This window comes from Macaca nemestrina, unplaced genomic scaffold (genome assembly GCF_043159975.1).
Source record: "Macaca nemestrina isolate mMacNem1 unplaced genomic scaffold, mMacNem.hap1 Scaffold_90, whole genome shotgun sequence".
Classification (NCBI taxonomy): Eukaryota; Metazoa; Chordata; class Mammalia; order Primates; family Cercopithecidae; genus Macaca; species Macaca nemestrina.
The window spans coordinates 206,295-231,034 of NW_027257881.1; the positions used below are offsets into that span (position 1 = coordinate 206,295).

At 49.1% G+C, this 24,740-nt stretch overlaps 1 protein-coding gene across 6 annotated transcripts in view; it reads left to right on the forward strand.

The window, feature by feature from the left end:
* The window catches only part of LOC139361659 (disco-interacting protein 2 homolog C-like), a 59,307-nt gene extending 36,834 nt beyond the window's left edge, over window positions 1-22,473 (forward strand). The window contains exons 4-5 of one of the 6 annotated variants that reach the window (XM_071090429.1): window positions 14,277-14,459; window positions 22,428-22,473. In XM_071090429.1, coding sequence (XP_070946530.1) covers window positions 14,277-14,458 — 182 coding nt within the window. In that variant the 3' untranslated portion in view covers window position 14,459; window positions 22,428-22,473. The other 5 variants (XM_071090428.1, XM_071090431.1, XM_071090430.1 and 2 more) reach the window with 5 other exon arrangements.
* The last annotated feature ends 2,267 nt before the right edge of the window (window positions 22,474-24,740 follow it).

Here is a 24,740-nt window from a genome sequence, read left to right on the forward strand (position 1 = left end):
GCAAAGGTTTAACTTTGAAAAATTTAGATATGTGTATTCTAAAAGGGAAATTCTGAACGTAGAACACAGGCCACACCCTCACACTGATGTTGTCTGGCCAGCACTCTTTTGTTTGCCTTTTCAATAGACGTTTTTAAAAGCAGTTTTCCGTTCATAGCAAAATCAAGAGGAAAGTACAGAGAGTCCTCACATATCCTTTCCCAGCACAGGCACAGCCTCCATCATTCTCCTGCCCTCACCAGACCAGCATGTCTGTACGACCGACAGACCCGCATCAACACGGCACCACCACCCACAGTTCACAGCTCACACGAGGACTCGGCCTGCTGCTGCTCACTCTGTGGGTTTCACAGACGTGGAACGGCATGGATCCCCCATGAAAGCCCCACCTGGAGTTGCTGCCCCACCCTACACACCCCCTATGCTCCTCCCATTCATCTCTCCCCTCCCCAACCCCTGACAGCCGCTGATTGTTTGACTGTCTCCACAGCTTTGCCTTTTCCAGACTGTGCTGTAGTTGGACTCAGACAGCAGGCAGCCTTTCCAGATTGGAGTCTCACTTAGCAACATGCGTTTAAGATCCTTCTGTGTCTTTTCATGGCTTAGGGGTCCAGTTCTTTTTAGTGCTGAATAATATCCCAGTATCTGACATACCACAGTTTATCCATTCACCTACTGAAGGGCATCTTGGTTGCTTTCTAGTTTTGGCAATTATAAAGCTGCTGTCAACGTCTGTGTGCACATTTCCGCATGGAAGTAAACTTTCAGCTCCTCCGAGTAAACGTCCAGGACTGTGATTGCTCCTGTGGTCGGAGAGCTAAGTTCCACGGAAAACCGCCACGCTGCCTCCCACAGGAGCTGCCCCACTTCCCCCAGCGATGAGTGAGGGTCCTGATGCCCACACACCCACCAGCACGTGGTGGTGTCGGAGTTCAGGTTTTGGCCAGGCCGATGGGTGCACAGTGACGCCTCGCCCTATGACATAAGACGCGGGTCATGTTTCCACGTGTAGATTTGCCATCTGTGTATCTTCTTTGTTGGGATATCTGTCCAGGTCTTTCGTCCATTTTTAATCAGGTTGTTCATTTTCTTGTTGAGTTTTGAGAGTTCCTTGCACGGTTTGGATAACAGCCTTTATCAGATAAGTCTTTTACAGATGCGTTCTCCCCGTCTGTGGCCTCCCCTCTCATGTCCCTGAGACACTGTTTTTTATTTTAAAAAACACCTCAGACAGAAAATGGACCTTCCAGCCCACCACGTTCTCAGTTTGGCCGTGGTCACCACCCTCCCAGCCCTGGTTCCCACCTTTTCACGATCTGCTGGTCCTATGGGCATCAACCCATACCAAGTCCCTAACATATCTCCAATGATGGCAACGTCAAAGCCGGCAGTTTGCAGGTAGGAAGGAGCCGATGGAGGCCGGAGCAGAATGTGAAGGCCAGCGGATTCATCCCTCGGGGACCGGCAGGCCTCTCAGATATCCCCCGGGTCACCTCCCAAATGAAGTACCTGCTTTGGCCGTGGGCAGGAAGCAGGACCTGGCCCAGATCTCAGCATATTTGACCTGGCACGGCATTTACTGGTGAGCCTCCATAACCGGAAACTCTACTCTCTGGGGAGAATACATTTTCATTATCAAGGCTTTTAGGCTTTTAATTAAGAAACCAAAGAGCAGTGACTGGAGTGAGGATGCAGGGACTCTGGGTGACCCACACGCTCGTTTCCACCTGGCACAAAGGACCCTGGAGTGAGGGTACAGTGCCTGCTCTGAGTCACCAGCACACTCATCATTTCTACATAAAGAACCCTGTGAGTCTGTCCCAGGACTTTTTAGCCTAGATCTAAAAATTCGCAGCTCAGGAAACCTTCATCATTTTAGGAACCTGAGGGGTGGGCCAGGGGGATCTCACAGATTGTGGTGCTGTCTATGGGGTCATCAAAGTGCAGCTGGGGCTTCCCGCAAGCACTTCAGGGAGGCCGTGCACTGGCCCGAGGCTGACTCCGCCTCCTATCCTCGGTTGTCATGCCCAGCCGTGAGGGGAGCCCCCCACTTCAGGAGCGGTCCCTGGCTCCAGGCCCTAACGTCCATGTCCAGGCCCCTGGTAGGGCAGCTTCTACCCCAGGGAGGCTGGGACTGGAGACAGCCTGGAGCTCTAGGCAATCCTGGCAACCACATGCTTCCCGAAGTGGCTGCAGACAAACTCCTACTTCCAAAACCTGGCACGGGCTGTGTGAGGCCTGGAACGCGGGAGGCGCGATTACCCTCTCATGGTTATCAAGTCACGTCATAGTCTCTTAGACCTATGTGTGACTAGAAGTATACACATTATGGAAGTGTATATAAATGTGAATACAGACACGCTTATTTTCCTTTTATATACCTTACATATATGTGTACACGTGCATATGTATAAAACATGGAAGAAAAAACCATACTTAAGATTTCAAATCTCAGTCGCAAAGGTCTCAGAAGCAAATTATTATTCTTAAATTCTAAACAAAGATGTAACATTTTACATTCTTACAAAACGTTCTCTATTAGCATTTTATTTTAAAAACTAAGAATGCATTGCACTCTCTCAATTTTGATTTTTAACTCAGCTCACAAAGGCCCCTGTACAAAGGCCTCCGTACCGCAGCAAGGATGGCGGTGGTCACACCTGTGGCCATTTATCCTCTCTACATCTAGCTCCTCTCCCTGAGGCAACACACCTCCGAAGTCACAGCCTGGCCTCCCAACTCTCCCCCGTCGCGGGCTTCTTGGCATGTTGCTCTGCTGCACACACCTCAGCAAATACTGCTGATTAGCCAGAATCGCCCAGAAATCTCTTAACCTTGATTCTGGCTGCTTTTGTAATTTGTAATATCTTTACTTCTGGTGTGATTTGAGAAACAACAAATTTTAAAATTAGAGAAGATGTGGTTTTTATTCTCTCCTTTCTACTTGCAACCTTGAAAATTCAAGTAGCAGCAAGGGTTTGTTGAGAGTAACTTCCACCAAAGAGAACCTATTACAAAGGTACTACAGAGTGTCAAATAACCACATAGATGTAAAATAGAGATGCAGACACAGATATAAAATCCAATGGTTAAACCAAATTGAGAAATGCTTGCCAGTTTGATAGGACTTCTAAAACTTGACATAAATGTTGGCTGAGGGATACAAGATGTTATGAGATGAGTGAGATGCTTGGCCTAGAACCACAGGCTCTCTCCTCTTTACAGCAGAAAATCCGTAAGGAAGTCAAATCTGAAAGAACCAGGTACCGTTGAACGGCATACTCAGCCATCCTTCCCCATTCCTGGGCCAGCTGCGGTGAGTGCAGCCAGTCGTTCACCAACAACCATCATCCATCCTCCAGGCCATGGCTACACTTTACTCCCAGGCTCCCTGTCATTATGTAGATTAGGTAAATCACGGCCACTCTCACCTTAAGCCTCCCCCGCCAGCATGGCAATCACCCATTCCCAACCACGGCAAGGACAGCCGTGTCCCTGGGAACGCAGAGCAGGGGTCGGGAAGAAACCTGGATCCCTAAATACCTCATGGAGCAGTCACCAGCCTGGAACATCCTCCCTGACGGCTTTGCAAGACAGAAAAACTCCTTGGTTCCTCAAGCTACAATACTGCAGAGTCTCAGGTCACAGCATCCTTACCTACCCTCGTCAGGAACCGTTCATGCTCATCAAGACATGAGAACAAAACTGCAGTGGCACAGTCACACTCGACGCAGACCACCTGCTGCTCACATTCATCGTATTAACACCAAAAAGCCACCGTGGTGGATATCCTGGATATGGACAATCGGCGGCTTTTTGCTGGAGATGTGCTTTGTGCATTTATCGCACGACCATCTTGGTGTCAGGAGGGGCTGTGCAAATGGCAGCTGTGCAGGTCACAGGGAGTCTCAACTCGCTCGACTCTCAGCCAGCTCCCACTATCAGTGCCCGCAGAGTCCTCTCCTCCGGGAGCACGTGCTTGGACGCCACAGTAGCCTGTGGATCCACACAACAGCACTGTGTGCCCCAGGAGCTTAGAAAGTACCACTGCATCAATGCCTCCACAGGTGAGGCCGGGGGCAGAAGCCAACCTCAAGCAGTTACGGTCCTCCGTGGGGCTGGCATCCAGGCAGGAAGGCGGCTCAGCGGCTCTCCTCTCACTGTGGAACTTCCTAGGTCCCCACATGAACAGAACCTAAATAACACGCAACGAACAACAGGAACGAGAACACGACCAACAGCTTCTGAGATGAGCAAGCTGGGCTGATCATGAGACACCTGACGGGGACGGTGCCAGAGCCCCTCCCAGTGACCTGTGAGGACGGCGCTGCCAGCATCTCCCTAAAACCAGCCCAAGTCAAGTTAGACTTGAGGCTTTCCAGGAGTGGGTAGATCCATTCAATCCTACAGTCTGAACCTTCCAGGCCGTGTCTCTTGGCCCTCATCTCACATATGGGAACCCGGACGCTGCACCATAAACGCAGCCCCAAGCCCTCGTTCCTTCTTCAACACCACACACCAGTACAGTGAACACTTAGGATCTGGGCATTCACATAAAATACTGCTTAACTAAAACTTCTGATTTAGAACATGTTTAATTCCTACTCACAGAGCTCAAAGTGTTCTGTCCTAGGAGGCGGTAGCTGTAACTAAGCATGAGAGAAGAAGGGATCAGAGTGGTGCCAAGTATTAAATATTCCTCTAAATCTATTCACCAGGTCGCCATGCTATTGTCACCTGCTTCATTTTCTGTCCTTAAAAGACAAAATAGTTACTTTTCAAAATAGACAACCTGTTTTACTGATGCTTAGCTATAAAGTAGCGAGCTACGTATCCAAAAGGGAGATATGGGAAAACAGAAAATGTCCACAAGCGATCGGGGTGGGGGGGCAGTTGCAGCAGCACCTGGCTCTGTTGCGCTGTGAGCCAGCCACGTGGGCTGGACAGCTCACTTAGCCACTGAAATTACATCATCTAAGATTTTGTTGCAGTTACTTTGATAAATTCTCCCTCTTGCTATGAAGAGTAAGGTTTGTTTTTTTTGTTTTTGTTTTTTTTTTTTGACTTGGAGTCTCGCTGTGTCACCCAGTCCAGAGTGCAGTATTACAATCATGGCTCATCGCGGCCTTGACCTTCTGCCTCAAGCAATCCTCCCGCCTCAACCTTCCAAGTAGTCGGGACCCAAAGGCGAGTTTGATTTCTTTGCTAACGAATTCCTAATTCACCTCGCAGTGGGCCTGTCAAGGCCATATGCCCGGACATCCACCTTGCCGACCGTCCATGTGGTCTCTAAAGTGGATGCACTCCGGTTGCCTGGGCTCTGCACGCGATACTGAGTCTCCAAGTCTGCCGCTGTATAAGGGACTGACAGCCCCAAGCGTCTCGACGCGCCACCTTGAGCCGGGCTTTATTCCACAGGGCGACTCTGCTTCCCGTGATGAGATGCAGCACGTGAGCACAGATCAAAGGGTATCAGCAACTAACCCATTCCCCTGGTACTAAGCAGAGGACCAAGAGTTTAGTTCCTTACTTATTTCCTACGGGCTTGATTCAAAACAGCTTTCTGGAATCCTGGGGACAAACATCTCTACCTGGTGAGAATTCTGGCTTTAGTAACGGAAGAATCACCTAAAGCCCATTTTGTAACTGCTGTTCTCATCAGAATTTGAGGCCAAAGGTAAAAATAAAAGGGGGGCTAAGATCGTGACACCCCAGTTTGCACAAGGCCAACCAGCCTGCTTGAGGGGGTAAAAGGAATAGGATTTTTAAACTGCTGAGTTTTAAAAACGTGGCTGTAGGCTGGGCGCACTGGCTCACGTCTATAAGCCCAGCACTTTGGGAGGCCGAGGTGGGAGGATTGCTTGAGGCCAGGAGTTCAAGACTGGCTTGAGTAACACAGCAATACCCTATCTCTTTAAAAAGAAAAAAAATGGTTATTAAAATAGCAATAAAAAGGTTAATACAATAAATTACTATGTCAACATGGCACCCCCTGCTGCCAGACGAGGTGCAATCTCTGTGGCTGTGAGGTCCGGAGAGAAATGTAACCGGCATCATAGGGAAGGTGGACCCCAAAGCCCCACAACATTACTCCTGCACAGTGTGTTAACCAGCATGAAGTCTCCTCCACAATCAGAAGCCTGGTTTAGAGGAACGCTGCCCACTGGACCTGGGTGGACTCCAGATGCCGGCCGACCAGACAGCCCCACCCTGGGACCCTGCCGGCAGCCCCGACTGGACAGAATGGCCTCATGAGTGTCCTTTCCCGCCACAGGCTGCAGACCCCGAGCCAGTCCTGGCTGTGACTGAGGCTGCGCATAAACGTCTGCGCCCAACAGCTCACCTTTGTACATGACACGCCCAGTCCACCTCATTTCAAATGTTACACTTGCCCCAAGGCGAACACGGATGTTACAGGTTAACTCACTGCATGTGTGCTAGACTTTCCCTGTAAGTGTTCAGACATTGCACGAACCGGATGAACAAACCCCACTTTCCCTGTAAACGTTCAGACATTCCTTGAGCACGATGAACACACACAGCCAACAAACCCCGGAACGTGTAACGCCGCGGCCTCCTCTCCTCCTGAGGGGCGTGTGCTTACAGCTCCCCCAAGACCACATTTCCCAAAGCACAGAGTGTTACTCTGAAAATAAAACCTCCTTTTTCCTTCCTCTGTACATCTCGTGGTCGTGTTAACAACTAGTGCTACAAACGCAGAGAAACGGGGTATCATCCGTGCTGCTCACCGAATTCCTAGCACCAAAGCTTCAAGGCCCCCCAGTCTGAAGGAAGCTTCTATCGCCCTAAAGCCAACTCTGGAGACGAAGGCCAAGCTGGGGAAAGGCTGTGTCTCTGCAAATCCACGCCACGGGGCCCTCTGCAGTTGTGTGTAAGGAACTCTTGGCCTGTCCTGGGGTTTGGGGAAATCAGGATGCAAGCAGATACCGTATGCTCTGCCACGGGACCGTGAAGTCTGCGGAACCTCAGAGGAACACGGAGACAAATGGCTGCACGACTCCCACAGGCCAAGCCTCGATGGGCGCCCGTGTCAAGAACACAGACACGCCGGGAGGGGCAGCCGATGCAGGCAACGCCTGCAACCCCAGCAAGCAACAGCGTCTCAGTGTGGGGGTCTCTGGCCAGGCTCCACCACAACTGCCATATTCTGTGGCAAAATTTTAAAAATAGGTTTTAACTAGTTATAACTCTAACTTGTTTTACACATAAACAGAACACAGGGTACCTACCAACAGGCTCCAAAATACTTTGCCTAGAACCAAGTCTAGAATGCAGATGGCTGTTGCTCTGAGTGTGAGGAGTCCCCTGTAGTGCCATAAATCCTAGATCTAGGTGACTAAGTGCTCTTCCTAAACCAGACGGCACCATGAGGCTCTGAGGGCACCCTCTGTCCCCAGGCCAGTCCATCAGCCCCAGCAGAAGCTTCTAGAGTAAGAGCCTGTGGATTTGTATTGGACGGATGTAAACCAGGCAAAGTCACAGGGGCTCGTCCTGGAAGCCCATCCATTTACCCACTCATGCCGTGGAGAGCCCTGCCCCCAACTCCACACCCGCAATCACGCTCAACCACAAGAACTGGCTTCTAGGCCCTCAAGCTACTCCCTCTCGACCCTGGACAGACGCTTCTCAAACCATGAGGCCCAGAGTAGTCTTAACAGGTGGTCCCAGCAGAACTGGCCACTGCATGAATTGATACTTTGTGTGTGGGGAGCCTTAGCTTCCCGAGTAGCTGGGACCACAGGTGCACATCACCTCTCCTATTTAATTTTTTGTAGAGTCAGGGTCTTGCTATGTTGCCCAGGCTGGTCTTGAATTCCTGGGCTCAAAAGTGAACTGCCCAACTCAGCCTCCCAAGGTGCTGGGATGACAGGTGTGAGCCACTATGCCCAGCCTAGAATTGGTTTTTCTTAAACCTGAGTTTGACACATGAACCCCACTTACATAGATATCAGCACACTCTCCCAGCTCGAGAGTTTTCCTGAATCTCGATTCTGTCCGTTCAAGATCAATATCTAAGAAAGGGTCAGAACTGACCCTCCCTCAGTGAAGCCTAAGGGCAAATGCAGCAGCATCTCAGTGTATGAGGAGACAAAGTAAGAAGGGTGGAAAACACACACTGAAATTCTAGTGCTAGAATCATAATCACCAACACTTTAAGAGGGAATCTGCTTTCCAAAATATGTAGCTGCTGGATTAACTTCAAAGTCACCAGATTCCACAGGCAGTAGCTCACAGGGGCACAGCTTTCTAAGGCCGCACAGCCCGGGACAGCGTAACAGCCTCAGGGCAAAGCAAACTAAACAAAGGCTTGGTTCTCTCAAGGACGAAGGTGCTCAAGTGTTTCCAAATATTCTTCTTCTTCTAAGTAAGTTAGATGCCTCCTACAACACTGTTTAGAGTGCCAGTGTATTCAGAAACATGAAGTTGAAACTACATCTCAGGACCCCAAAATCACTACGCTAAAGGGACGTCAAGGTGAGGAAGAGCTTAGACCAAACCTGCCTCCCATGCTCTTCCTAACAGAGACAGCTACTGGGGGTGGGGGGAAAAGCCACGTACCTCCCTCACAACCGATCCACAAGGAAATTCCTCATGGACAGAGGACAGAACTCAAAGTCACCATCTGCACACGGAGATAAATGCGGATCTGACTGCTTCCTCTGGAAAGATGCACCAGAAATGCATTTGTCTGATCTACCTGTGACCTGGAAATCCCTCCCCGCTTCGAGCCATCCATCCTTCCTAGACTGAACCAACGTACGTCTCACATGTATTGATTCCTCACGTCTCCCTAAAATGTGTAAGACCAAGTTGTGCCCCAAACACCTTGGACACATGTCCAGGACCTCCTGAGGCTGCCGCAGTGTGTCCTCAACCCCTCCCTAAGGCTGTGTCTATAACCTTGGGAAAATGAACTCTCTATGGATCGAGGACTGTCGCAGAGATCCTTCTGGTTTACAGGAAGCATTCTCTCCTGCGAGTATATCAATGAAATCATGTGGAATTACAAAATGCCACTTTAGTAAAAGCCAAAGGAATTAGGGTTCTATGTGCTTCAAAAAAAAAAAAAAAAAAGTAACGTTCTATTTGTCAATGGACCATGAAGCCCACACCCCCTTTTGCAGTGAAGATGTCAAACGGGACGAGAGGCCCCTCCTGAGGATGCTACCCTCTGACCCCACTTCCCAGAGTCCAGTTTCCTGCTGCTCAGGGAACAGCAACCCCAGCTTCACGGGGCTCAGGCCTCCAAACCCAACTCCCACCCATGCTGGAGAATCACCCCAGGGACTAGCTAAGTGGCAGGTGCAACTCTCACCTCACCCCCTTAAAGGGGAAAAGGCACCTTCCCGCTCCTCTTCCTGCTGGTGGGAACAGGGGCAGGAGCTGGAGGGTCAGGAGTCGGGCGGCAGAACGGAAGCAGCCTGGGTCCCTGCTAGTCAGAGTTGGCAAATGCCAACCATCCCCGACATTCACTTTGCAAATAAATCCTTCTCTTTTGTCAGGTCCCTGGTTATAAGTTTGCACCCATAACTTAAAAAGAAAAAAAAAAAAACTCAGATAAAAAATCGGTGTTTGGCAGACAATATTTCAATTATCTTGGGGCCTTGGGTCAAATGATGGCAAAACAGGAAACTGAACGCTGTTATTCAGGAAACTACCTTCCAGCGCCGTCTACCCTCCCAGGCTGTCACCTTATGGTTGTTTGTCTGCTAGATGATTAACAAAACTCTTCTGAAAACCTAGGTGTACAGAACAGACAAGAAGTCAGCTCGGGTTGAGGGGAAGCAGGATAAGACCCCCTTCCCCGCAGGATGGTGGAAGAGGAGGAACCTTCAGCACCTGGGTTTTCAGGATGCTGGATCTCTGAGAGCATCTCTCACAGCTCAAGTACAGCCAGACCCTCCTCTGACACAGCCTGTTCAGGCGAAGGTGGGCACCTGCCCTAGAGACCCACAGCCCTGTGCGGGGCTCAGCTGGAGCTGAACTTGCCTCCCTTGGTAAGCGTCAGGGCCAGGGGTGGGGAGAGGAGAGAAGCAGCAGGCCTGAGGGCCACTGTGGAAACTCCATGCCACGCTAACTCTCGTCTGATGTGCTCCGGCCAAAGCCACGCTTCTCGGAGGGAGTTTCCCTTCACACATGCGGAAATCATCAACATCTAGTCTCCCCACAGAACAAATCCTTCCCTAGGAGGCAGACGCTTGGCTGTAACACGGGGTAATGAGGGGCGCGCCTTCGTGCCCACTCTGTAGTGTTTCCTGTTACCTATTTTACCTTAAGCTACAAATGATTCCCGTTTACACGGGACACAGTGACACAGACAGCAAAACACATGAGATTCAGTGTGATCCCACACCCGTCACTGCTGACCTCAAGTGCTTTGTTCGTTTTGCTTCTAGAGTTTGTATTCTCTCCCCGGGTTCCAGGCCTGTGGATTCAACCAACCATAGATCAACATATTTTTTAATGTGTTTGTACTAAGCATTCAGACTTTATTATTCATTAAACAACTACTCGCATGGTATGTCCATGGTATAGCTGTTACGAGCAACCCTGACATGACTGTCTGCAGGAGGATGTGCATATGTCATATGCAAACACGATGCCATTTTATTGCAGGGACCTCAACGCCCAAAGACCTTGGATTCCATAGGCAGTCCTGCAGCCCACCCCCATGGGCACTGTGGAATGGCTATAATAGAAAATATGGAGGTTTTAAACAGTTATGTACTAAATCTAATCTTTTGTTAAGAAATTAATGTGTATCACTTGTATTATTTGGAAGTCCTTCCTGGCCCAGAGACTTGACATGTTCTTATCTTTTTGTCCACGGATCTAGCCATTCCAGTAAGCTTGTTGAACACAAATCAATTTTACAATTAAATTCTTACAAGAATCACACTCAATCTGTAAGCTGCTTTGGTTTTTAAAGTGAAATAACCAATAGTTTTGCCAACCTGCTATATCATAGAATAACAGGATAAAGCAGCCCCATGGCATGCAAAAACATGGGGTTTCAAAGCTAACCAGTATAAAACACGTTACAAACCCCTAAATATGAAAACGTTTTACACCAAAACAGATATTCCAGAAAAAAACAGGATGTTCAAAAAAGCCCTTTGCAGAAAAGCACTTTCCCCTTCATTTTTCACACGGTTTCCTGAAGCTTGTGTTTGGTGATGACCATGAACCAGAAGTAGCGTCCGCTGCAACTACTGTTACAGCAACACAGAATATTAAGGGAAAAAAAAAAAAAAAAAAGGCCGAGCGCGGTGGCTCAAGCCTGTAATCCCAGCACTTTGGGGGGCCAAGACGGGCGGATCACGAGGTCAGGAGATCGAGACCATCCTGGCTAACACGGTGAAACCCCATCTCTACTAAAAAAAAAAAAAAAAAACCTAACCGGGCGAGGTGGCGGGCGCCTGTAGTCCCAGCTACTCGCGAGACTGAGGCAGGAGAATGGCGTAAACCCAGGAGGCGGAGCTTGCAGTGAGCTGAGATCCGGCCACTGCACCCCAGCCTGGGCGACAGAGCGAGACTCCCTCTCAAAAAAAAAAAAAAAAAAAAAGGACACAGCATATTTCCTACTGATGAGAACAGGTAGAGTGTTATAAAATGAGTGTGTCCTAAAGTCAACAATGTTCAAATTCTAGGTCTCCCACAGACACTAGATGGTAACCGCCAAAGCTTATGTACCTGGCAACGTTCAAGGAGACCAAGTTCAGAGCTGTCACAATGCAGCACCATCCTCACGCGATTATCTCAGGCAGGTTTGAGGGCAAGTGTCCCCGTCACAGTGGGAAAGCTGCCCAGCCCAGCACTTCCTGAGATCACAGACCTTCGCCTTCCCACGTCTTCAATAGTTCCTTTACACCGGGAACCACACAACAAAACCTAAAACACTTCCTCAAATCTCAAGACAGTCTTTAGAGCTCTTTTCCTTGCCCCTTCTCTTATTGAAAAAGCTTATTTTGTAAGCAACCTGTAGTGCTTACCAGAGCTGGGGCGGGAGGAGAGCTAGTGTTTGGTAGACCGAGTTTCAAGCGTGGGGAGACCAGAAAGTTCTGGAGATGGATGGCGGTGATCGCAGCACGACAGTGTGAACACACTTAATGCCACAAAACCATACAGTTAAAAATAGAGTGCTGTGTAACTTTACCACAATCAAAAAACTGAGAAAAGTCATCTATAATTACTGTCTCCAATATCTTCCATCCTGTAAGTTACATTTGCTTTCGGAAATCCTCAGAGCAATCATGAAAAACTAATACCCTGTCGTCTCTGAAACGCAAAGTCGTTCAAGGGCTTTGGTTATAGGAAAGTAGCTGGAAAGCAAAGCGTCCGTTAGGCACAGCAGCCGTGATAGGACAAACACACGGTAGGAAGGTGGTGGTCATGCTACACACAGATGGGAAGGGTGTGGGGAGCCACAACACCCGATGCTTGGGAGGCACCTGGGCAGGAGCTGAGAATGTACCAAACACGTTCGATCATGCAACATTCACGGACCCCGAGTCCAGCCACCACCGCTGACATCCACTGTGGCTGGGGTGTCCTCCCAGCCTGTGATGGCTCGCTCCTTCGGTTAACTGCCTTGAATCTACTGGTTCCTCTCCTCATGGGCCTCTTTCCTGTCGTCTTCCTGTCATTTTTCTGTCAGCAAACACATTTCCTGTCATTTTCCTGAACTGACATGACATTTCCTGTCATTTTCCTGAACTGACATGACATTTCCTGTCATTTTCCTGAACTGACATGACATTTCCTGTCATTTTCCTGTCAGCAAGCACATGCGTCCAGCCTGACCTTGCTGATGTGCTCCAGCGGCCCTGGACTCGAGCCGCACTGTTCCATCAGTGTGGCATTCGCGAGTTACCTCCTGGGAAATGCCAGGTGATGGTAACATCAACCAGGAGGCACAGCTGAGAAGCAGAACGCATGGTGCGGTGCCCAGAACGTCACGTCCTTGAACAGACGCTCCGTATCTTCTCCTCTCCTGCCAGAGCTTCACTGTAGGAAGGCGGCCATTCTTCCAGTGCTGCTACTTCCAACACCGGGGAAAGCAAGCTTCAGAAATGAACGGTGTCAAAGAGGGAGGACCCACCAGCAGGGCTACCGGCAGCCAGACAACCGCAGCCCCAGCATTCCCCAGCCACCATGACTGACAGCCCAGGCTCCAGAAATGCACGGCTTCAACCTTAGGAGTAAAAACCCTCCCAATCCAACTATTATTTTCAACAATGGGATTGAGGAATGAGGTGTTCTAACCCTGCCTCTCTCGACAGCACAGATCATCAGATCCCAGTTCTTATAGGATTGGGGAGTGGGGTGGGGTGGGGTGGTTCCTAACCCTGCCCGCCTTCATAGAAAAGAACTTGGATATGATGACCTGTGCTAGATTAGCACTTTGCTTCTGCCATATGCAGTCATCCTCAGCACCAGGAAAAGTCAGAATCGTTGAGTGATGACACCAATACCAACACACGCCGTTCTGCGGCTCTGGTAACTGGCTGCACAGATACAACCCGATAGTGGTGAGGTCTAAAGACATCACCAGTCTTCCCAAGGATTGTGTTCCTGAATATTTTGCGTTTGGAATAACGGTCTTCTTTGCCAGGGCTGAGCCATGCTTCCCTCTCGCCTGTCCTCTGCCTTCACCAGCTTCGTGTGCGCTTCTGGACAAGTGTTTGTGCAGGCGCTATCACTTATTTCCACAGCGAGAATATACACAGACACCACACAGAAATGGGCAACCCCGTTAGGAGCTGTGCAGGGAGATCTAACTCATCCCATGTGCCAAATTCCTGTTGCCATGGAAATTAAACTAACTAAACTAACGTTGCTATGATCTCATCTCTTACTGTACCACTAAAGATCATCCGGGTAAGAGGAATGTGCCTCTGCATAGCATTCAGCTCACATTTACATGTCGGTTTTTCCTGAATATGGTTATGTGAGATAGAAATCAGTAAGATGGGGTGTAACATACAGTATAGGATCGTTGTGTCTCCTAGCCTCAAACACTTCAAGATCCTCAGAAAATGAAGTTTAACGCTGGGGACGTGAGTTACATAGTAACTTGTTTTGGATACTATCATATCAACACCAAATAACTTCTTGAATTCCTTTTTAAATTGAAAAGCAATTTACAAAGCACAAAAGCCCCAATATTAAAGAATACAATTCAGTCTTTTTAGCATATTCTAAAAGCTGCACATCAACCACTAGTATGTAATTCCGGGACTTTTTCACCACAGGCCAAAGAAACCTTGAACCCATTAAGAGTCAGCACCTGGCTCCTTCCTTCTACCAGCCCCTGGCAATCACCAGCCAACTTCCTTTTCTCTGGATTTGCACATTCTGGACACCTGTTGTGAGGAGAATCGTACAGTGCATGACCTTTGGTGTGACCTTCGGTGCTGACATCTTTCACGTCTAAGGTGAGTGGAATCTCAGTGAGTGACCGGTTGACAGACACCTGGACTGTTTCTACTACTATGAATAATGCTGCTGTGAAGATTCAGGCATGACATACTTTTTGGAAAAATGTTTTCAGTTTTCTTGAGCATATGGCTAGGAGTGAAATTGCTGGGTCGTACGGTGATTTCATGCTTTTCTGAGGAACTGTCGGACTTTTCCAAATCAACTGCACCATTTTACTTCCCCTCCCACTAGCAATATATCAAGATTTCAGTTTTCCCCAATTCACCAACATGTCACTGTCCAATACTGGGGTTTTACCCACCCATCACGGTGGTTGTGAAGTGTTATTTCACGGTGGTTTTGATTTCCATTTCTAAGATGACGAATTCTGCTAAACATCTCATGTGCTTTTTAAGGCATTTATATGTCTTTCTTTGGAGAGTGTCTATTCAAATCCTTTGTCCATTTTTAAATTGGATTTTTATTAAGAGTTTTTGAATATATTCTTGATATCAGGTCCTTATCGTGATAATGTATCCTGTTCTGTGGGTTGTCATTTTACTTTAATAGTATCCTCTGAATTGAACATTTTTAATTTTGATACCGTCTTTTTCCCTTCAGTTGCTTGTTATAGCTTTAGACGTCTCAGCCAAGGAAACATTGCCTAATCCAACCTAACAGTTTCTCCAGGATTCTCCCCTAAAGGTGTTATGAGCTGAACTGTCCCCCTCCCCCAAGATTCCATGTTAAAGTCACAACCCCGGAAACCCAAAATGTCACTGTATTTACATACAGGGCCTTTAACTTGGCAATTTAGGTCCCATAAGATCTTAAAAGTAGGGCCTGATCCAGTATGACTGGTGTTCTTTTAAGAGAATTTAGACACAGTCCTCAGTGCTGCATACACGTAAGAGAAACCTGTGAGGACACAGAGAAGAAGCTGTCTACAAAGCATGGGGTGAGGCCCCAGAGAATCCAACCCTGCCCGCACCTTGATCCCAGGCTTCCAGTCTCCAGAAAAAAGGAAATAAGATGCTATTGTCTAAGTCGCACGGTCTGTGGTGTCCGTTATGGTACCCAGCAGACTGACAGAATGGGTCTCAGTCAGCTCCTTACATTGGAACCATGTTGAGCTTTGCGTGTAGGGTGAGGAAGGGTCCAGTCCATCCTTTTCTATGTGGATACCCCAGTTGTCCCAGCACCATTGAGTTGTGAAAGGAAAAAAGTAAAGCAACCCTTGCTGTCCTCTCTCCATCAACAGATTAGAAGATACACTGAAGAATCATGGACAATTTTGTCGGTTTAAGCCAGTGGTTTTCAAACTTTTGGGTCTCAGGAACCCTTTGCACTTTATTAAAGAGCACAAAAAAGCTTTCTCATCAGGCCGGGAGTGGTGGCTGCTCATGCCTGTAATCCCAGCACTTTGGGAGGCAGAGACAGGTGGATCACTTGAGGTCAGGAGTTCGAGACCGGCCTGGCCAACATGGTGAAACCCCGTCTCTACTAAAATACAAAAATTAGCCTGGCATGGTGCTGAACACCTGTAGTACCAGCTACTAGGGAGGCTGAGGCAGGAGAATCGCTTGAACTCAGGAGGCAGAGGTTGAAGTGAGCTGAGGTCACACCACCGCACTCCGGCCTGCGTGGCAGAGCAAGACTCCGTCTCAAAAAAAAAAAAAAAAAAAAAAAAAAAGAACATAATTTAGTTTCTTTTACAAGGATAAAGTCATTACATCTTAACACAGTCTTAAAGAAGAAACCATTTTCCAAAATAAGCAGCAGCGTGGCAACAGTTTGTGCTACTGTGAAAACACCTAACATCTCTGCACCTCAGACAGCAGGGTTCTCATGCCTGCATCTGCGTTCAGTGGGCTGCAGAGCCATGGCTGAAGTTTATGAAGAAAGTCCGACCCCCTACTGATATACAATTAGGAAGCAGTATTTTCATTGTGTTTTCAGATCATTTTAGGTATTCTCTGCTGCCAAATGTAACAAGTGGCACTTCCGTACAGGCTGTCTGCAACACAGAGTCTGTGCTCTGGTCGACGGGCCTTTCTGCCCCAATTCCTTCTAAGTCGACTGGTCGGTCTTGCACTTGAATGGCTTTTACCAGCACACGATTTTGTAATCACACATTGGTTAGAAAATACTGGTTCAGAGTTATGAGCGGCTTCCACATTATATGTCCCCCCAAAAAAAAAACAAAACAAAACAAACAAAACAAAAAAAAAAAACCCCACGTCAGTATCACCATTGGTCACATGAGAAAGTGGTGGACACAAGATTTTTATGTTTTAATATTCACTGGAAAGCTCAAATGTCTATCATTGGGAAAAATGTAAGGTACTTTCCTTGAGATGAAAGTCATTTTGTTCATTTTTCAGGCCACACCTGCAAATACCTCCATCTGAAGTGGCATCTTTTGTAAGTCATTCTTTATATAAAGGCGGCCGTTAGTGGAAGAAGTGGTTCTGCAGGTTCATAGTTCAGAGGCACCAGTGCTCTCCCAAGAGATAACCATAAAATCCACAGAAGACGCACCTGTGCACACTTCCTGTTTCTCACTCAGAACATTCCAGAAGGAACCCTGAATCCCAATGCCACAGCGGGACTGAAGTTTGCTCTCACCCACACAATAAACCCAGGGAGCTCCCCCAGCCCCCACCCCGAGGCCACAGCCTTGGTCCTCTATCTGGTCTAGGGGGGCTCCTGCAGCTCCAGCCTAACAGGGAACAGAAGGCACCCACATGTCACAAAGCCCTCCCAAGGCCCAGCGAGCACTTCTGCTTATGTGCCAGCCAAGTGCGTTTGACAATTCTACAGCCAGCTGTACGGCAGGTAGCGAGGTACCCAGCAAATACTCAGGGCTCACGTTACTAAGGAAGGTGCACAGCGAGGTACCCAGCAAGTACTCAAGGCTCACGTTATGGAGGAGGAAACCAGGCAGATAGTGAGGTACCCAGCAGGGTTCACGTTACTCAGGAGGAAAGGAGGGTAGAGACAAGGGGGCTGGAACAGTCTGTCATAAGCTTTAGCATTTACAAGGCTCGCTGAAGATTATCTGATTTGATCGTCACAACAGCTCACAAGATAGGCAGAGGCAAGACTATTTTCACTTCATAAAAAGAGATCCCGAGAACTGATGATGACCACGTGCTCTTCCCACAGGCTCCCAGAAATCCTCCTCAAATCATCTCTCAGTTGTATACATGTGATAATATCTCAGTCACGTCCCCTCTCTGCAGGGGAATTTTACTGCCGCCCTGCTGTTCCTTCGCACCCCTGCCCTCTCCTGCATTTCAGCCATGCCCACCATCCATGGGGAGTCTGCACCACCCCACCCCCGCTGCTGCTGATGGCTTGGGTCACGCTTACCTTTCATTTCCACCTACAGGGACCTGTTCTTCCTTCAAATGCAGCTCAAACTCACTCATTGTGTGAAGCCTTTCTGTCATGTGTAAAATCAGTCTGTGGAATGCTTCATTTAGGAGGTGCTTATGTTGCCTCATTGGCTGTGATCAGGACCAAATTCTGAGCAAACCAGGTGGTCCCCTCTCCCCATCTCTGCTCCAGTGCACTTAAAACAAGGATTCCTGGAAGCATCTTTTTAGTCCAATTCATGCATGAGTCTGCCCCACACACTGCAGAAAAGCCCTGGTGGTCGGTGGTCAGGGCTCAGGGCCCCCCAGGTAGGTAAGGAGAGCTTAGTGCCCTCTCTGGAGTTGTCGCTCAGAGACCCACGGCTGGAAGGGAAGAAACTTGCATCCTGTGAAACATCTAGGCCCCGAGACCCACACTCAGGAGTGGAAAACGGGGAAGGAGCCTTGAACAGACCCTCGGGAGGGCAGACAGTGGGAGCCACGGAGGCCACCAGGAAGGAGGGAGGCAGGCAGTGAGGCCACAGGTGATGTGGCCGGGAGGGAGGTGTTGTGACCAGAGGTGAGGTGGTGGGCGGATGACACGGCGTGGTTTGGGGAGGAGATGTGGCCAGGGGCAATGTGGCCAGGGAAGAAGACACAGCTGGAAGGAAGTGACAAGAGGGGTCTCCAGGCCCCAGACTGTGCCTGATTTATAGATGACATTTTACTTAAGATGTTATATCTAACTTTAAAGAAAAGTAGCAATTTCGACCATTGTGTACATTTAAAGCACGGTACAAATTGAGCACATTTCCCAAACCAAAGAACCGGGCATTGAAGAAAAAATTCATTTAAGATCAGAAATAAAGAGATCCTACAGCTCTTCCAGTCCAATCCCCACCCTAACGTGAATGGGGGGAAAAGGAAGTAGATTCTAGTCAGTCAGCATTAAAGGCAAAACCGATCCACTTTACTTTCTAGACAGAAAACAAGAAGCTCATCAAGGAATCCCTACAAACAGTAGCTTTAGTAGTTCCCGAAATGCAAAATTCACCTACAAAGTAAATCATCTGCTAAGTGTGTATAGAGTAATTTTTTTCATTATTGCCTTCCTCATCTGCAGGGGTTTTTTAGACCTTGTTTCCCCTTAATTGCCTCCAACACCCAGGAAATTTAAACCCCACAAGTAAACTGTGTCTCGATTCATGCCCAGCGTCCTTTGGAGCAGACAGTCCGTTGCTCTAAGACGTTCTTGTCACCTAAGCACCGAGTACAGCCTGAGAACGCACAACACGCACTCACACAAACTCAGACAGTCAACAGGTGAGATACGGCACATGAGGAGGAAGACAAGATAAATGAGCTTCACTGACACCCCAGATCCGACAAGAAATGACACACGCAGCCTGCTCTGGTGCAGGTGACTCCTGGAAAACAGCCAAGGACAGCATTTGGAGAAGCAGCACCGCAGGCCAGGAGGGTCTGGGGGCTTAAGAAGGGAGGGGCGCCCCGACCAGGTACTGGGGGATTCAGAAGGGAGGGGCTCCCCGACCAGGTGGCTGGGGGATTCAGAAGGGAGGGGTGCCCCGACCAGGTGCTGGGGCTTCAGAGGGGATTGGTGCCCCGATCACTTCCTGGGGGCTTCAGAGGCAAGGGGTACCCTGACCACGTGCTGGGACTTCAGACGAGAAGGCACCCCGACCGGGTCCTGGGGGCAGCAGGACAAGCCCAGGGTTCCGTCGTCACTTTTCACTCCCTACTCCCGAATCTCGCCCTGAAGTTGCAGCCAGTCCAGGTATTCATTTACCCATAAAATTAAGTATCTGTGAGTAACACAAGTCACTAATCCACACAGATCTGAGTCTACAGATACCTCCCAGAGACGCCACCATCCCTTCTGGTAGAAGAACAGCCCAGGGGCCCACGCTGCTAGGAAGGGAGACTGTCTCCAGCCTGACGCTGCAGAGTCCTCAACACAAAGTCTACCTTCTGGAACTATGCCGTCTCCTACAGAGGCAACTAGGGGCATGTAGGGTTTTTTAAAATCTTTTTTTTTTCTTAAGACAGAGTCTCCCTCTGTCACCCAGGCTGGAGTGCAGTGGCTCGATCTCGGCTTGCTGCAACCTCTGCCTCTCGAGTTCAAGTGATTCTTCTGCCTCGGCCTCCCGAGTAGCTGGGATTACAGGCGCCTGTCACCGCGCCTGACTATTTTATTTATATTTTTAAGTACAGATGGGATTTCACCTTGTTGGCCAGGCTGGTCTTGAACACCTGACCTCACATGATCCACCCGCCTCGACCTCCCAAACTGCTGGGAATACACGCATGAGCCACGGTGCCCGGCCCATATAGCTATTTAAATTTGACTAAAATTAAATAAAATTAGAAGTTCTCATTTACACTTCAAGCATTCAGTTACCCACAGGTGGCCACTGACCAGAGGCTGGTAGAGATGTCACACTCCACACTGCAGAAGGATCTAGGGACGAAATGGCTCTAAGATCATCTCAGAATCTTTATGTTGAAGCTACTGAAGTTTTACTCTGATTATTATAGACATCAGCATTCTCCCACTTAAAAATGTCAGTGCTATTGCAATGATCAGATCTGTGACTTCCCATCAGCTCTTCTCTTCCTGGATAGATAACTGTAGAGCATCTGCACTCTGCCTCCACACTAAGGGATAGTAGAAGGCTCCGTGTAAAATCAGGGGGAGAAAAAAAAATGAATCCCTAGTCCGCCTTCCCCCCTACGATTTTGTGAAACTCCTCTTAATATGCACAATAACTGCCAGAGTTGCAATAAAGAAGCATCCCTTGACCAGGAAGCAGCAGGGAAGCAAGAGGAGGGAGATGCAAAGACCCTCCGTTCCCTCTGGGACCCCAGGCCCAGCCAGGACTGAGAAGGGCCGCACAGCCCGGCAGACCCGCACACCTGATGCGAACCATACACACGGCTTCCCTGGGCCTCGGTCCCCTGCTCTGCCCTCACTGGCCACTGTGGCTCTGGGTAGAGGCAGCTCCCTGAGCCCCAACACCCACAGCCAGTCCCCTCCTTGCAGGTCTCAGCTGTGCTCCCACTGCCTCCCTGAGGCTTCTCATCATACGCGTACCGTGTCCACTCTACCCCACAGCCCTTGCTACCGCCCACCCCACCACGGAGCCTAGCACACAGCAGGTGCCCAAGACGCCCCAGTGGGCGGGCATGCCAGGGTAGGGCTTGGAGTTCCAAGGGCCTCGTCCCGCATCACACCACAAACGCCACGGAGGCTGTGGAAGGGGTCCAGGTTTCAGGCCTGTACTCAGCTTCTCCTGGCCCCCGAGGCCAAGAACCTAGCAAGGGAGCGCAGCCGGAAGCAGGGTCCCAAACCCCCTTCATGCTCCTCAAGAGGAAGGGGGCTTCAGGGCACAACCCCACGAGCGTCTTCCTCCTGCCAGGCTGCCTGTCACAGCCCCGACACCTTCACAGCAGGGAAACCCACTCCTGTGAGGAGAAAACCACCAAGTACAACAGGAGCCACGTCCCCCGCAGCGTCTGCTGAGCCCAATAGCGACAGCAGCAGCCGGGCCCCCACTCAGCACACACAGACTCCGAACCCGCCACGCACACCACAAGGCCGACCATCTTGAAGCTCAGCTTCCACTCGTCAGGGCCCTCCTTCCAGGAGAGCTCGGCATGTCTATCTTCCCTGGGCTCACAGAAAGGAGTGGGACCCAACCCCGAGTGTGCACAAAGTTAAGCTCCCACTAGCTGTGCAGACAACCTCCCTAGCCCTGGACTGAGAAGGGGCCAAGCGCAAACAGCCATATTTTGCCCGCACAGGTACGGAATTCAGTCAGCTCTCTCAATGAAGTCGTGACAGGTCAACTCCAGGCTCCTCAGTGCTCTGGGGTTCACCTCGGGCCACTGCACCTTTGAAACGTGGCTGTGGACTCCTCTAGGGTGCTCACTTTCACGGCCCATTTCATTCAGACACTGCAGGCCCCTACCGTGGTGTCAATACCCAGGACACCCCTGCTGGCATCCTCTGAGATGCTGCTGCAGCTGCTGTGATCTGAGAACAGCCATGCACAGGCATCAAAGGGAGGACTTCTCAAGTCTCCTCCAGGGGCAGTGACTACAGCTTTGAAAGACGTTGCACTGAATCCTGGGTGAGCCTGGCTTGGTCCGCAATCTAATCCGGGTTGCTGGGGAGACACACTCTGTTGTAATTGACAGAGGCTGTGGGTGGCAGCTCTACCAAGACTGATAATTGCAACTAGTCTGAGATTTACTATCCATACTTTCTATTTGATGTTTCAAAGGAAAGCATCGTGAAGTTCCAGTAGCAAGGAATTTTCTACAATCTATCACATTAAGATACAGCAGAAATGTAGCTAAAATGTTCATAGGGTCTATGCAGAGGAAGAGATGGGTCTATTTCAGGAAAAGTGCTTGCTGGCTTTTTAGAAACATAGTGAAATCCCTGACAAGTAAAAGGTTGTTTATACTTTTTCTTTGGAACAGAGGGAAAGTTCTTTCTTATTATTTGAATACATTAACTATATTTAAGTGTTCTGGTAGACTGAGTATTAAATATTCAAAAGGAAGTAATTCTGTTCGGTCTATTTCATTCTTTAAATGTAGCTTTCAAAAACTGACAAATACCTGGCCGGGTGCAGTGGCTCACGCCGGTAATCCCAGCACTTTGGGAGGCCGAGGCTGGTGGATCACGAGGTCAGGAGATTGAGACCATCCTGGCTAACACGGTGAAGCCCTGACTCTACTAAAAACGCAAAAAAATTAGCCTGGTGTGTTGGCGGACACCTGTGGCCCCAGCTACTCGAGAGACTGAGGCAGGAGAATGGCGTGAACCTGGGAGGTGGAGCTTGCACTGAGCCGAGATCACACCACTGCACTCCAGCCTGGGCGACAGAGCAAGACTCCATCTCAAAAAAGAAAAAATAAATAAAAAGTGGAAAACACCCCATATCTGCCCTGGCTCCGGCCATCTCCATGGAGTGGACAGAGCTTGAGAAAAGCTCACTGTGGAGGCGTAGAAGGCCAGGCCGGGCCTGGCCGGGCCGGGCCTTTGCTCAGCAGATGAGCAAGAGGGTCAGCCACCCTAGTGAAGAAGCCCATGTTTGCTATGTTACTGATGATACCCACATAAATTTCTATTTGCCTCCCACACAGACCTGGGATCTATGTTTGAGCAAGCGACTCATACCAACAGTCCCTCCATGCCATCATTTCCCTGACCTCCCCCAGAAAAGCCAGGCCAGGCAGCGTCCCCACACGGGCACTGGGGCCCAGGAAGATCCTGGTCCTGCCCCTCTTCTCTCTCGTCCCTGCAGCACCCTGGCTTGCTGTGGAAGCCCAGCAGTGATGGCTGAACCCACGTTCACCTGGGGCATTCAGAAGAAGCCTCTGTGCAGAAATCAACTGGGAAGGAGGGCTGTGTGTGCTGGTGCTGGCAGGTCACTCCAATGGATTTGCATAACTCAGTTTTCAACACAGGTGCGCCACCAAGTCCCTCAAGCCCTTTGTGAGCCTAGAGCCACAGAGCCATTTGCGGCATTCTCACAATCTCTAACAACCCTGCACAGAGGCCCTGTTTTTCCAAAGGACCATAAAATTTTCCGTGTAGACAAAGTTTGACATAATGAAATAAAGTGAAGTCACCACTTCTATTTTCTATTAATCCATTCATTCAAACAAGTATCTCTTGAGTATGTGCATCGAATACTGTGGAATTAGGATTTAGTCCATGCCTTCAAGAAATATACATCACAGAAGAAAAGGTATAGCTTGTAACTAACAGTGCTGAACAGGCAAGAAATAAACATCATAGAAGGAAAGGTAGAGCTTGTAACTAACGCGTCATAGAAGGAAAGGTGTAGCTTATAACTAACAGTGGTGAACAGGACAGAATTTCACAGGCTCATCAGGAGCCACCGAGGAGGAAGCCATGATTCACATCCACCTGCAGTAGATAAATGTTTCCCGGATAAAGTAACTTTTCTACAGTGATATCTGCTCCTTATTGTTTAATCCTGCTCGATAGGGTATTAAATTACCACTTTATGTGCTGCTTATATAAAATACATCATTGTCAGGGGAGGTTATAAAATAATACTTCACACAAGCTTGGGCTGTGAATGGTGTGAGGCAATGGGACGATGTGTTCCCGTGTTCTCGAGACGCAGAAGGGTCAAGACCCTGCTTCCCTTCTCCTCCCCACCGCCCTGTTCCCAGATGAGGGGTGGAGGCAATGCCGCCGGGCAGTCCTAGAGCTGGCTCCAGGGCCAGGACAGCACGCCCAGACTCTCTGTGCCCCATGTGACAAATACAGACTGTGGGGCAATCACCAATTTACCTGGCAGTGGGGAGAGTCCTTCGTCAAAAGCCTGTGCTTCCAGGAGCCAGGACAAAGCAGGAGCCCCTAGGAAAACAGTTCCGGGTGCTCCTGAAACCTGGGCAGAGTCACAGTCTGGCAGGAAGCACCAGTGATGCAGGTGTGCCCAAGACTGGGAGGATGGCCAGATGCCTGGAGACCAGACCGGCCTGCAGGAGATGACCACCTCTCTCTGGCTCATTAGAGACAGACAGTCTGGGCTTCACTTTTGTATGTGGAGTCTCACAGTACAGAAATGTCACACAGAGATTAGACTTCGTATACCCCATAATTTTTAAATTTAAAAAACACAATTATTTCAACTAATTCTAAATCCAACAAAGAAAAATAAATAAGTATATAAACGCATACATCCAAAATGTAAGCCACAATCTCTTTACCCATAGGAGACCCAAAATTTAGTTTACCTTTTCTTCAGTATTATCACTTTTTTTTTTAAGCCATTACTGAGGTGTCTCCTCACCGCCCCATGAGGAGGTTCATGGGCTCTTCAGGGCTGTTTGCTGTTTCATCGTTTTTTAGATTTAAGGGCAGGATCATTT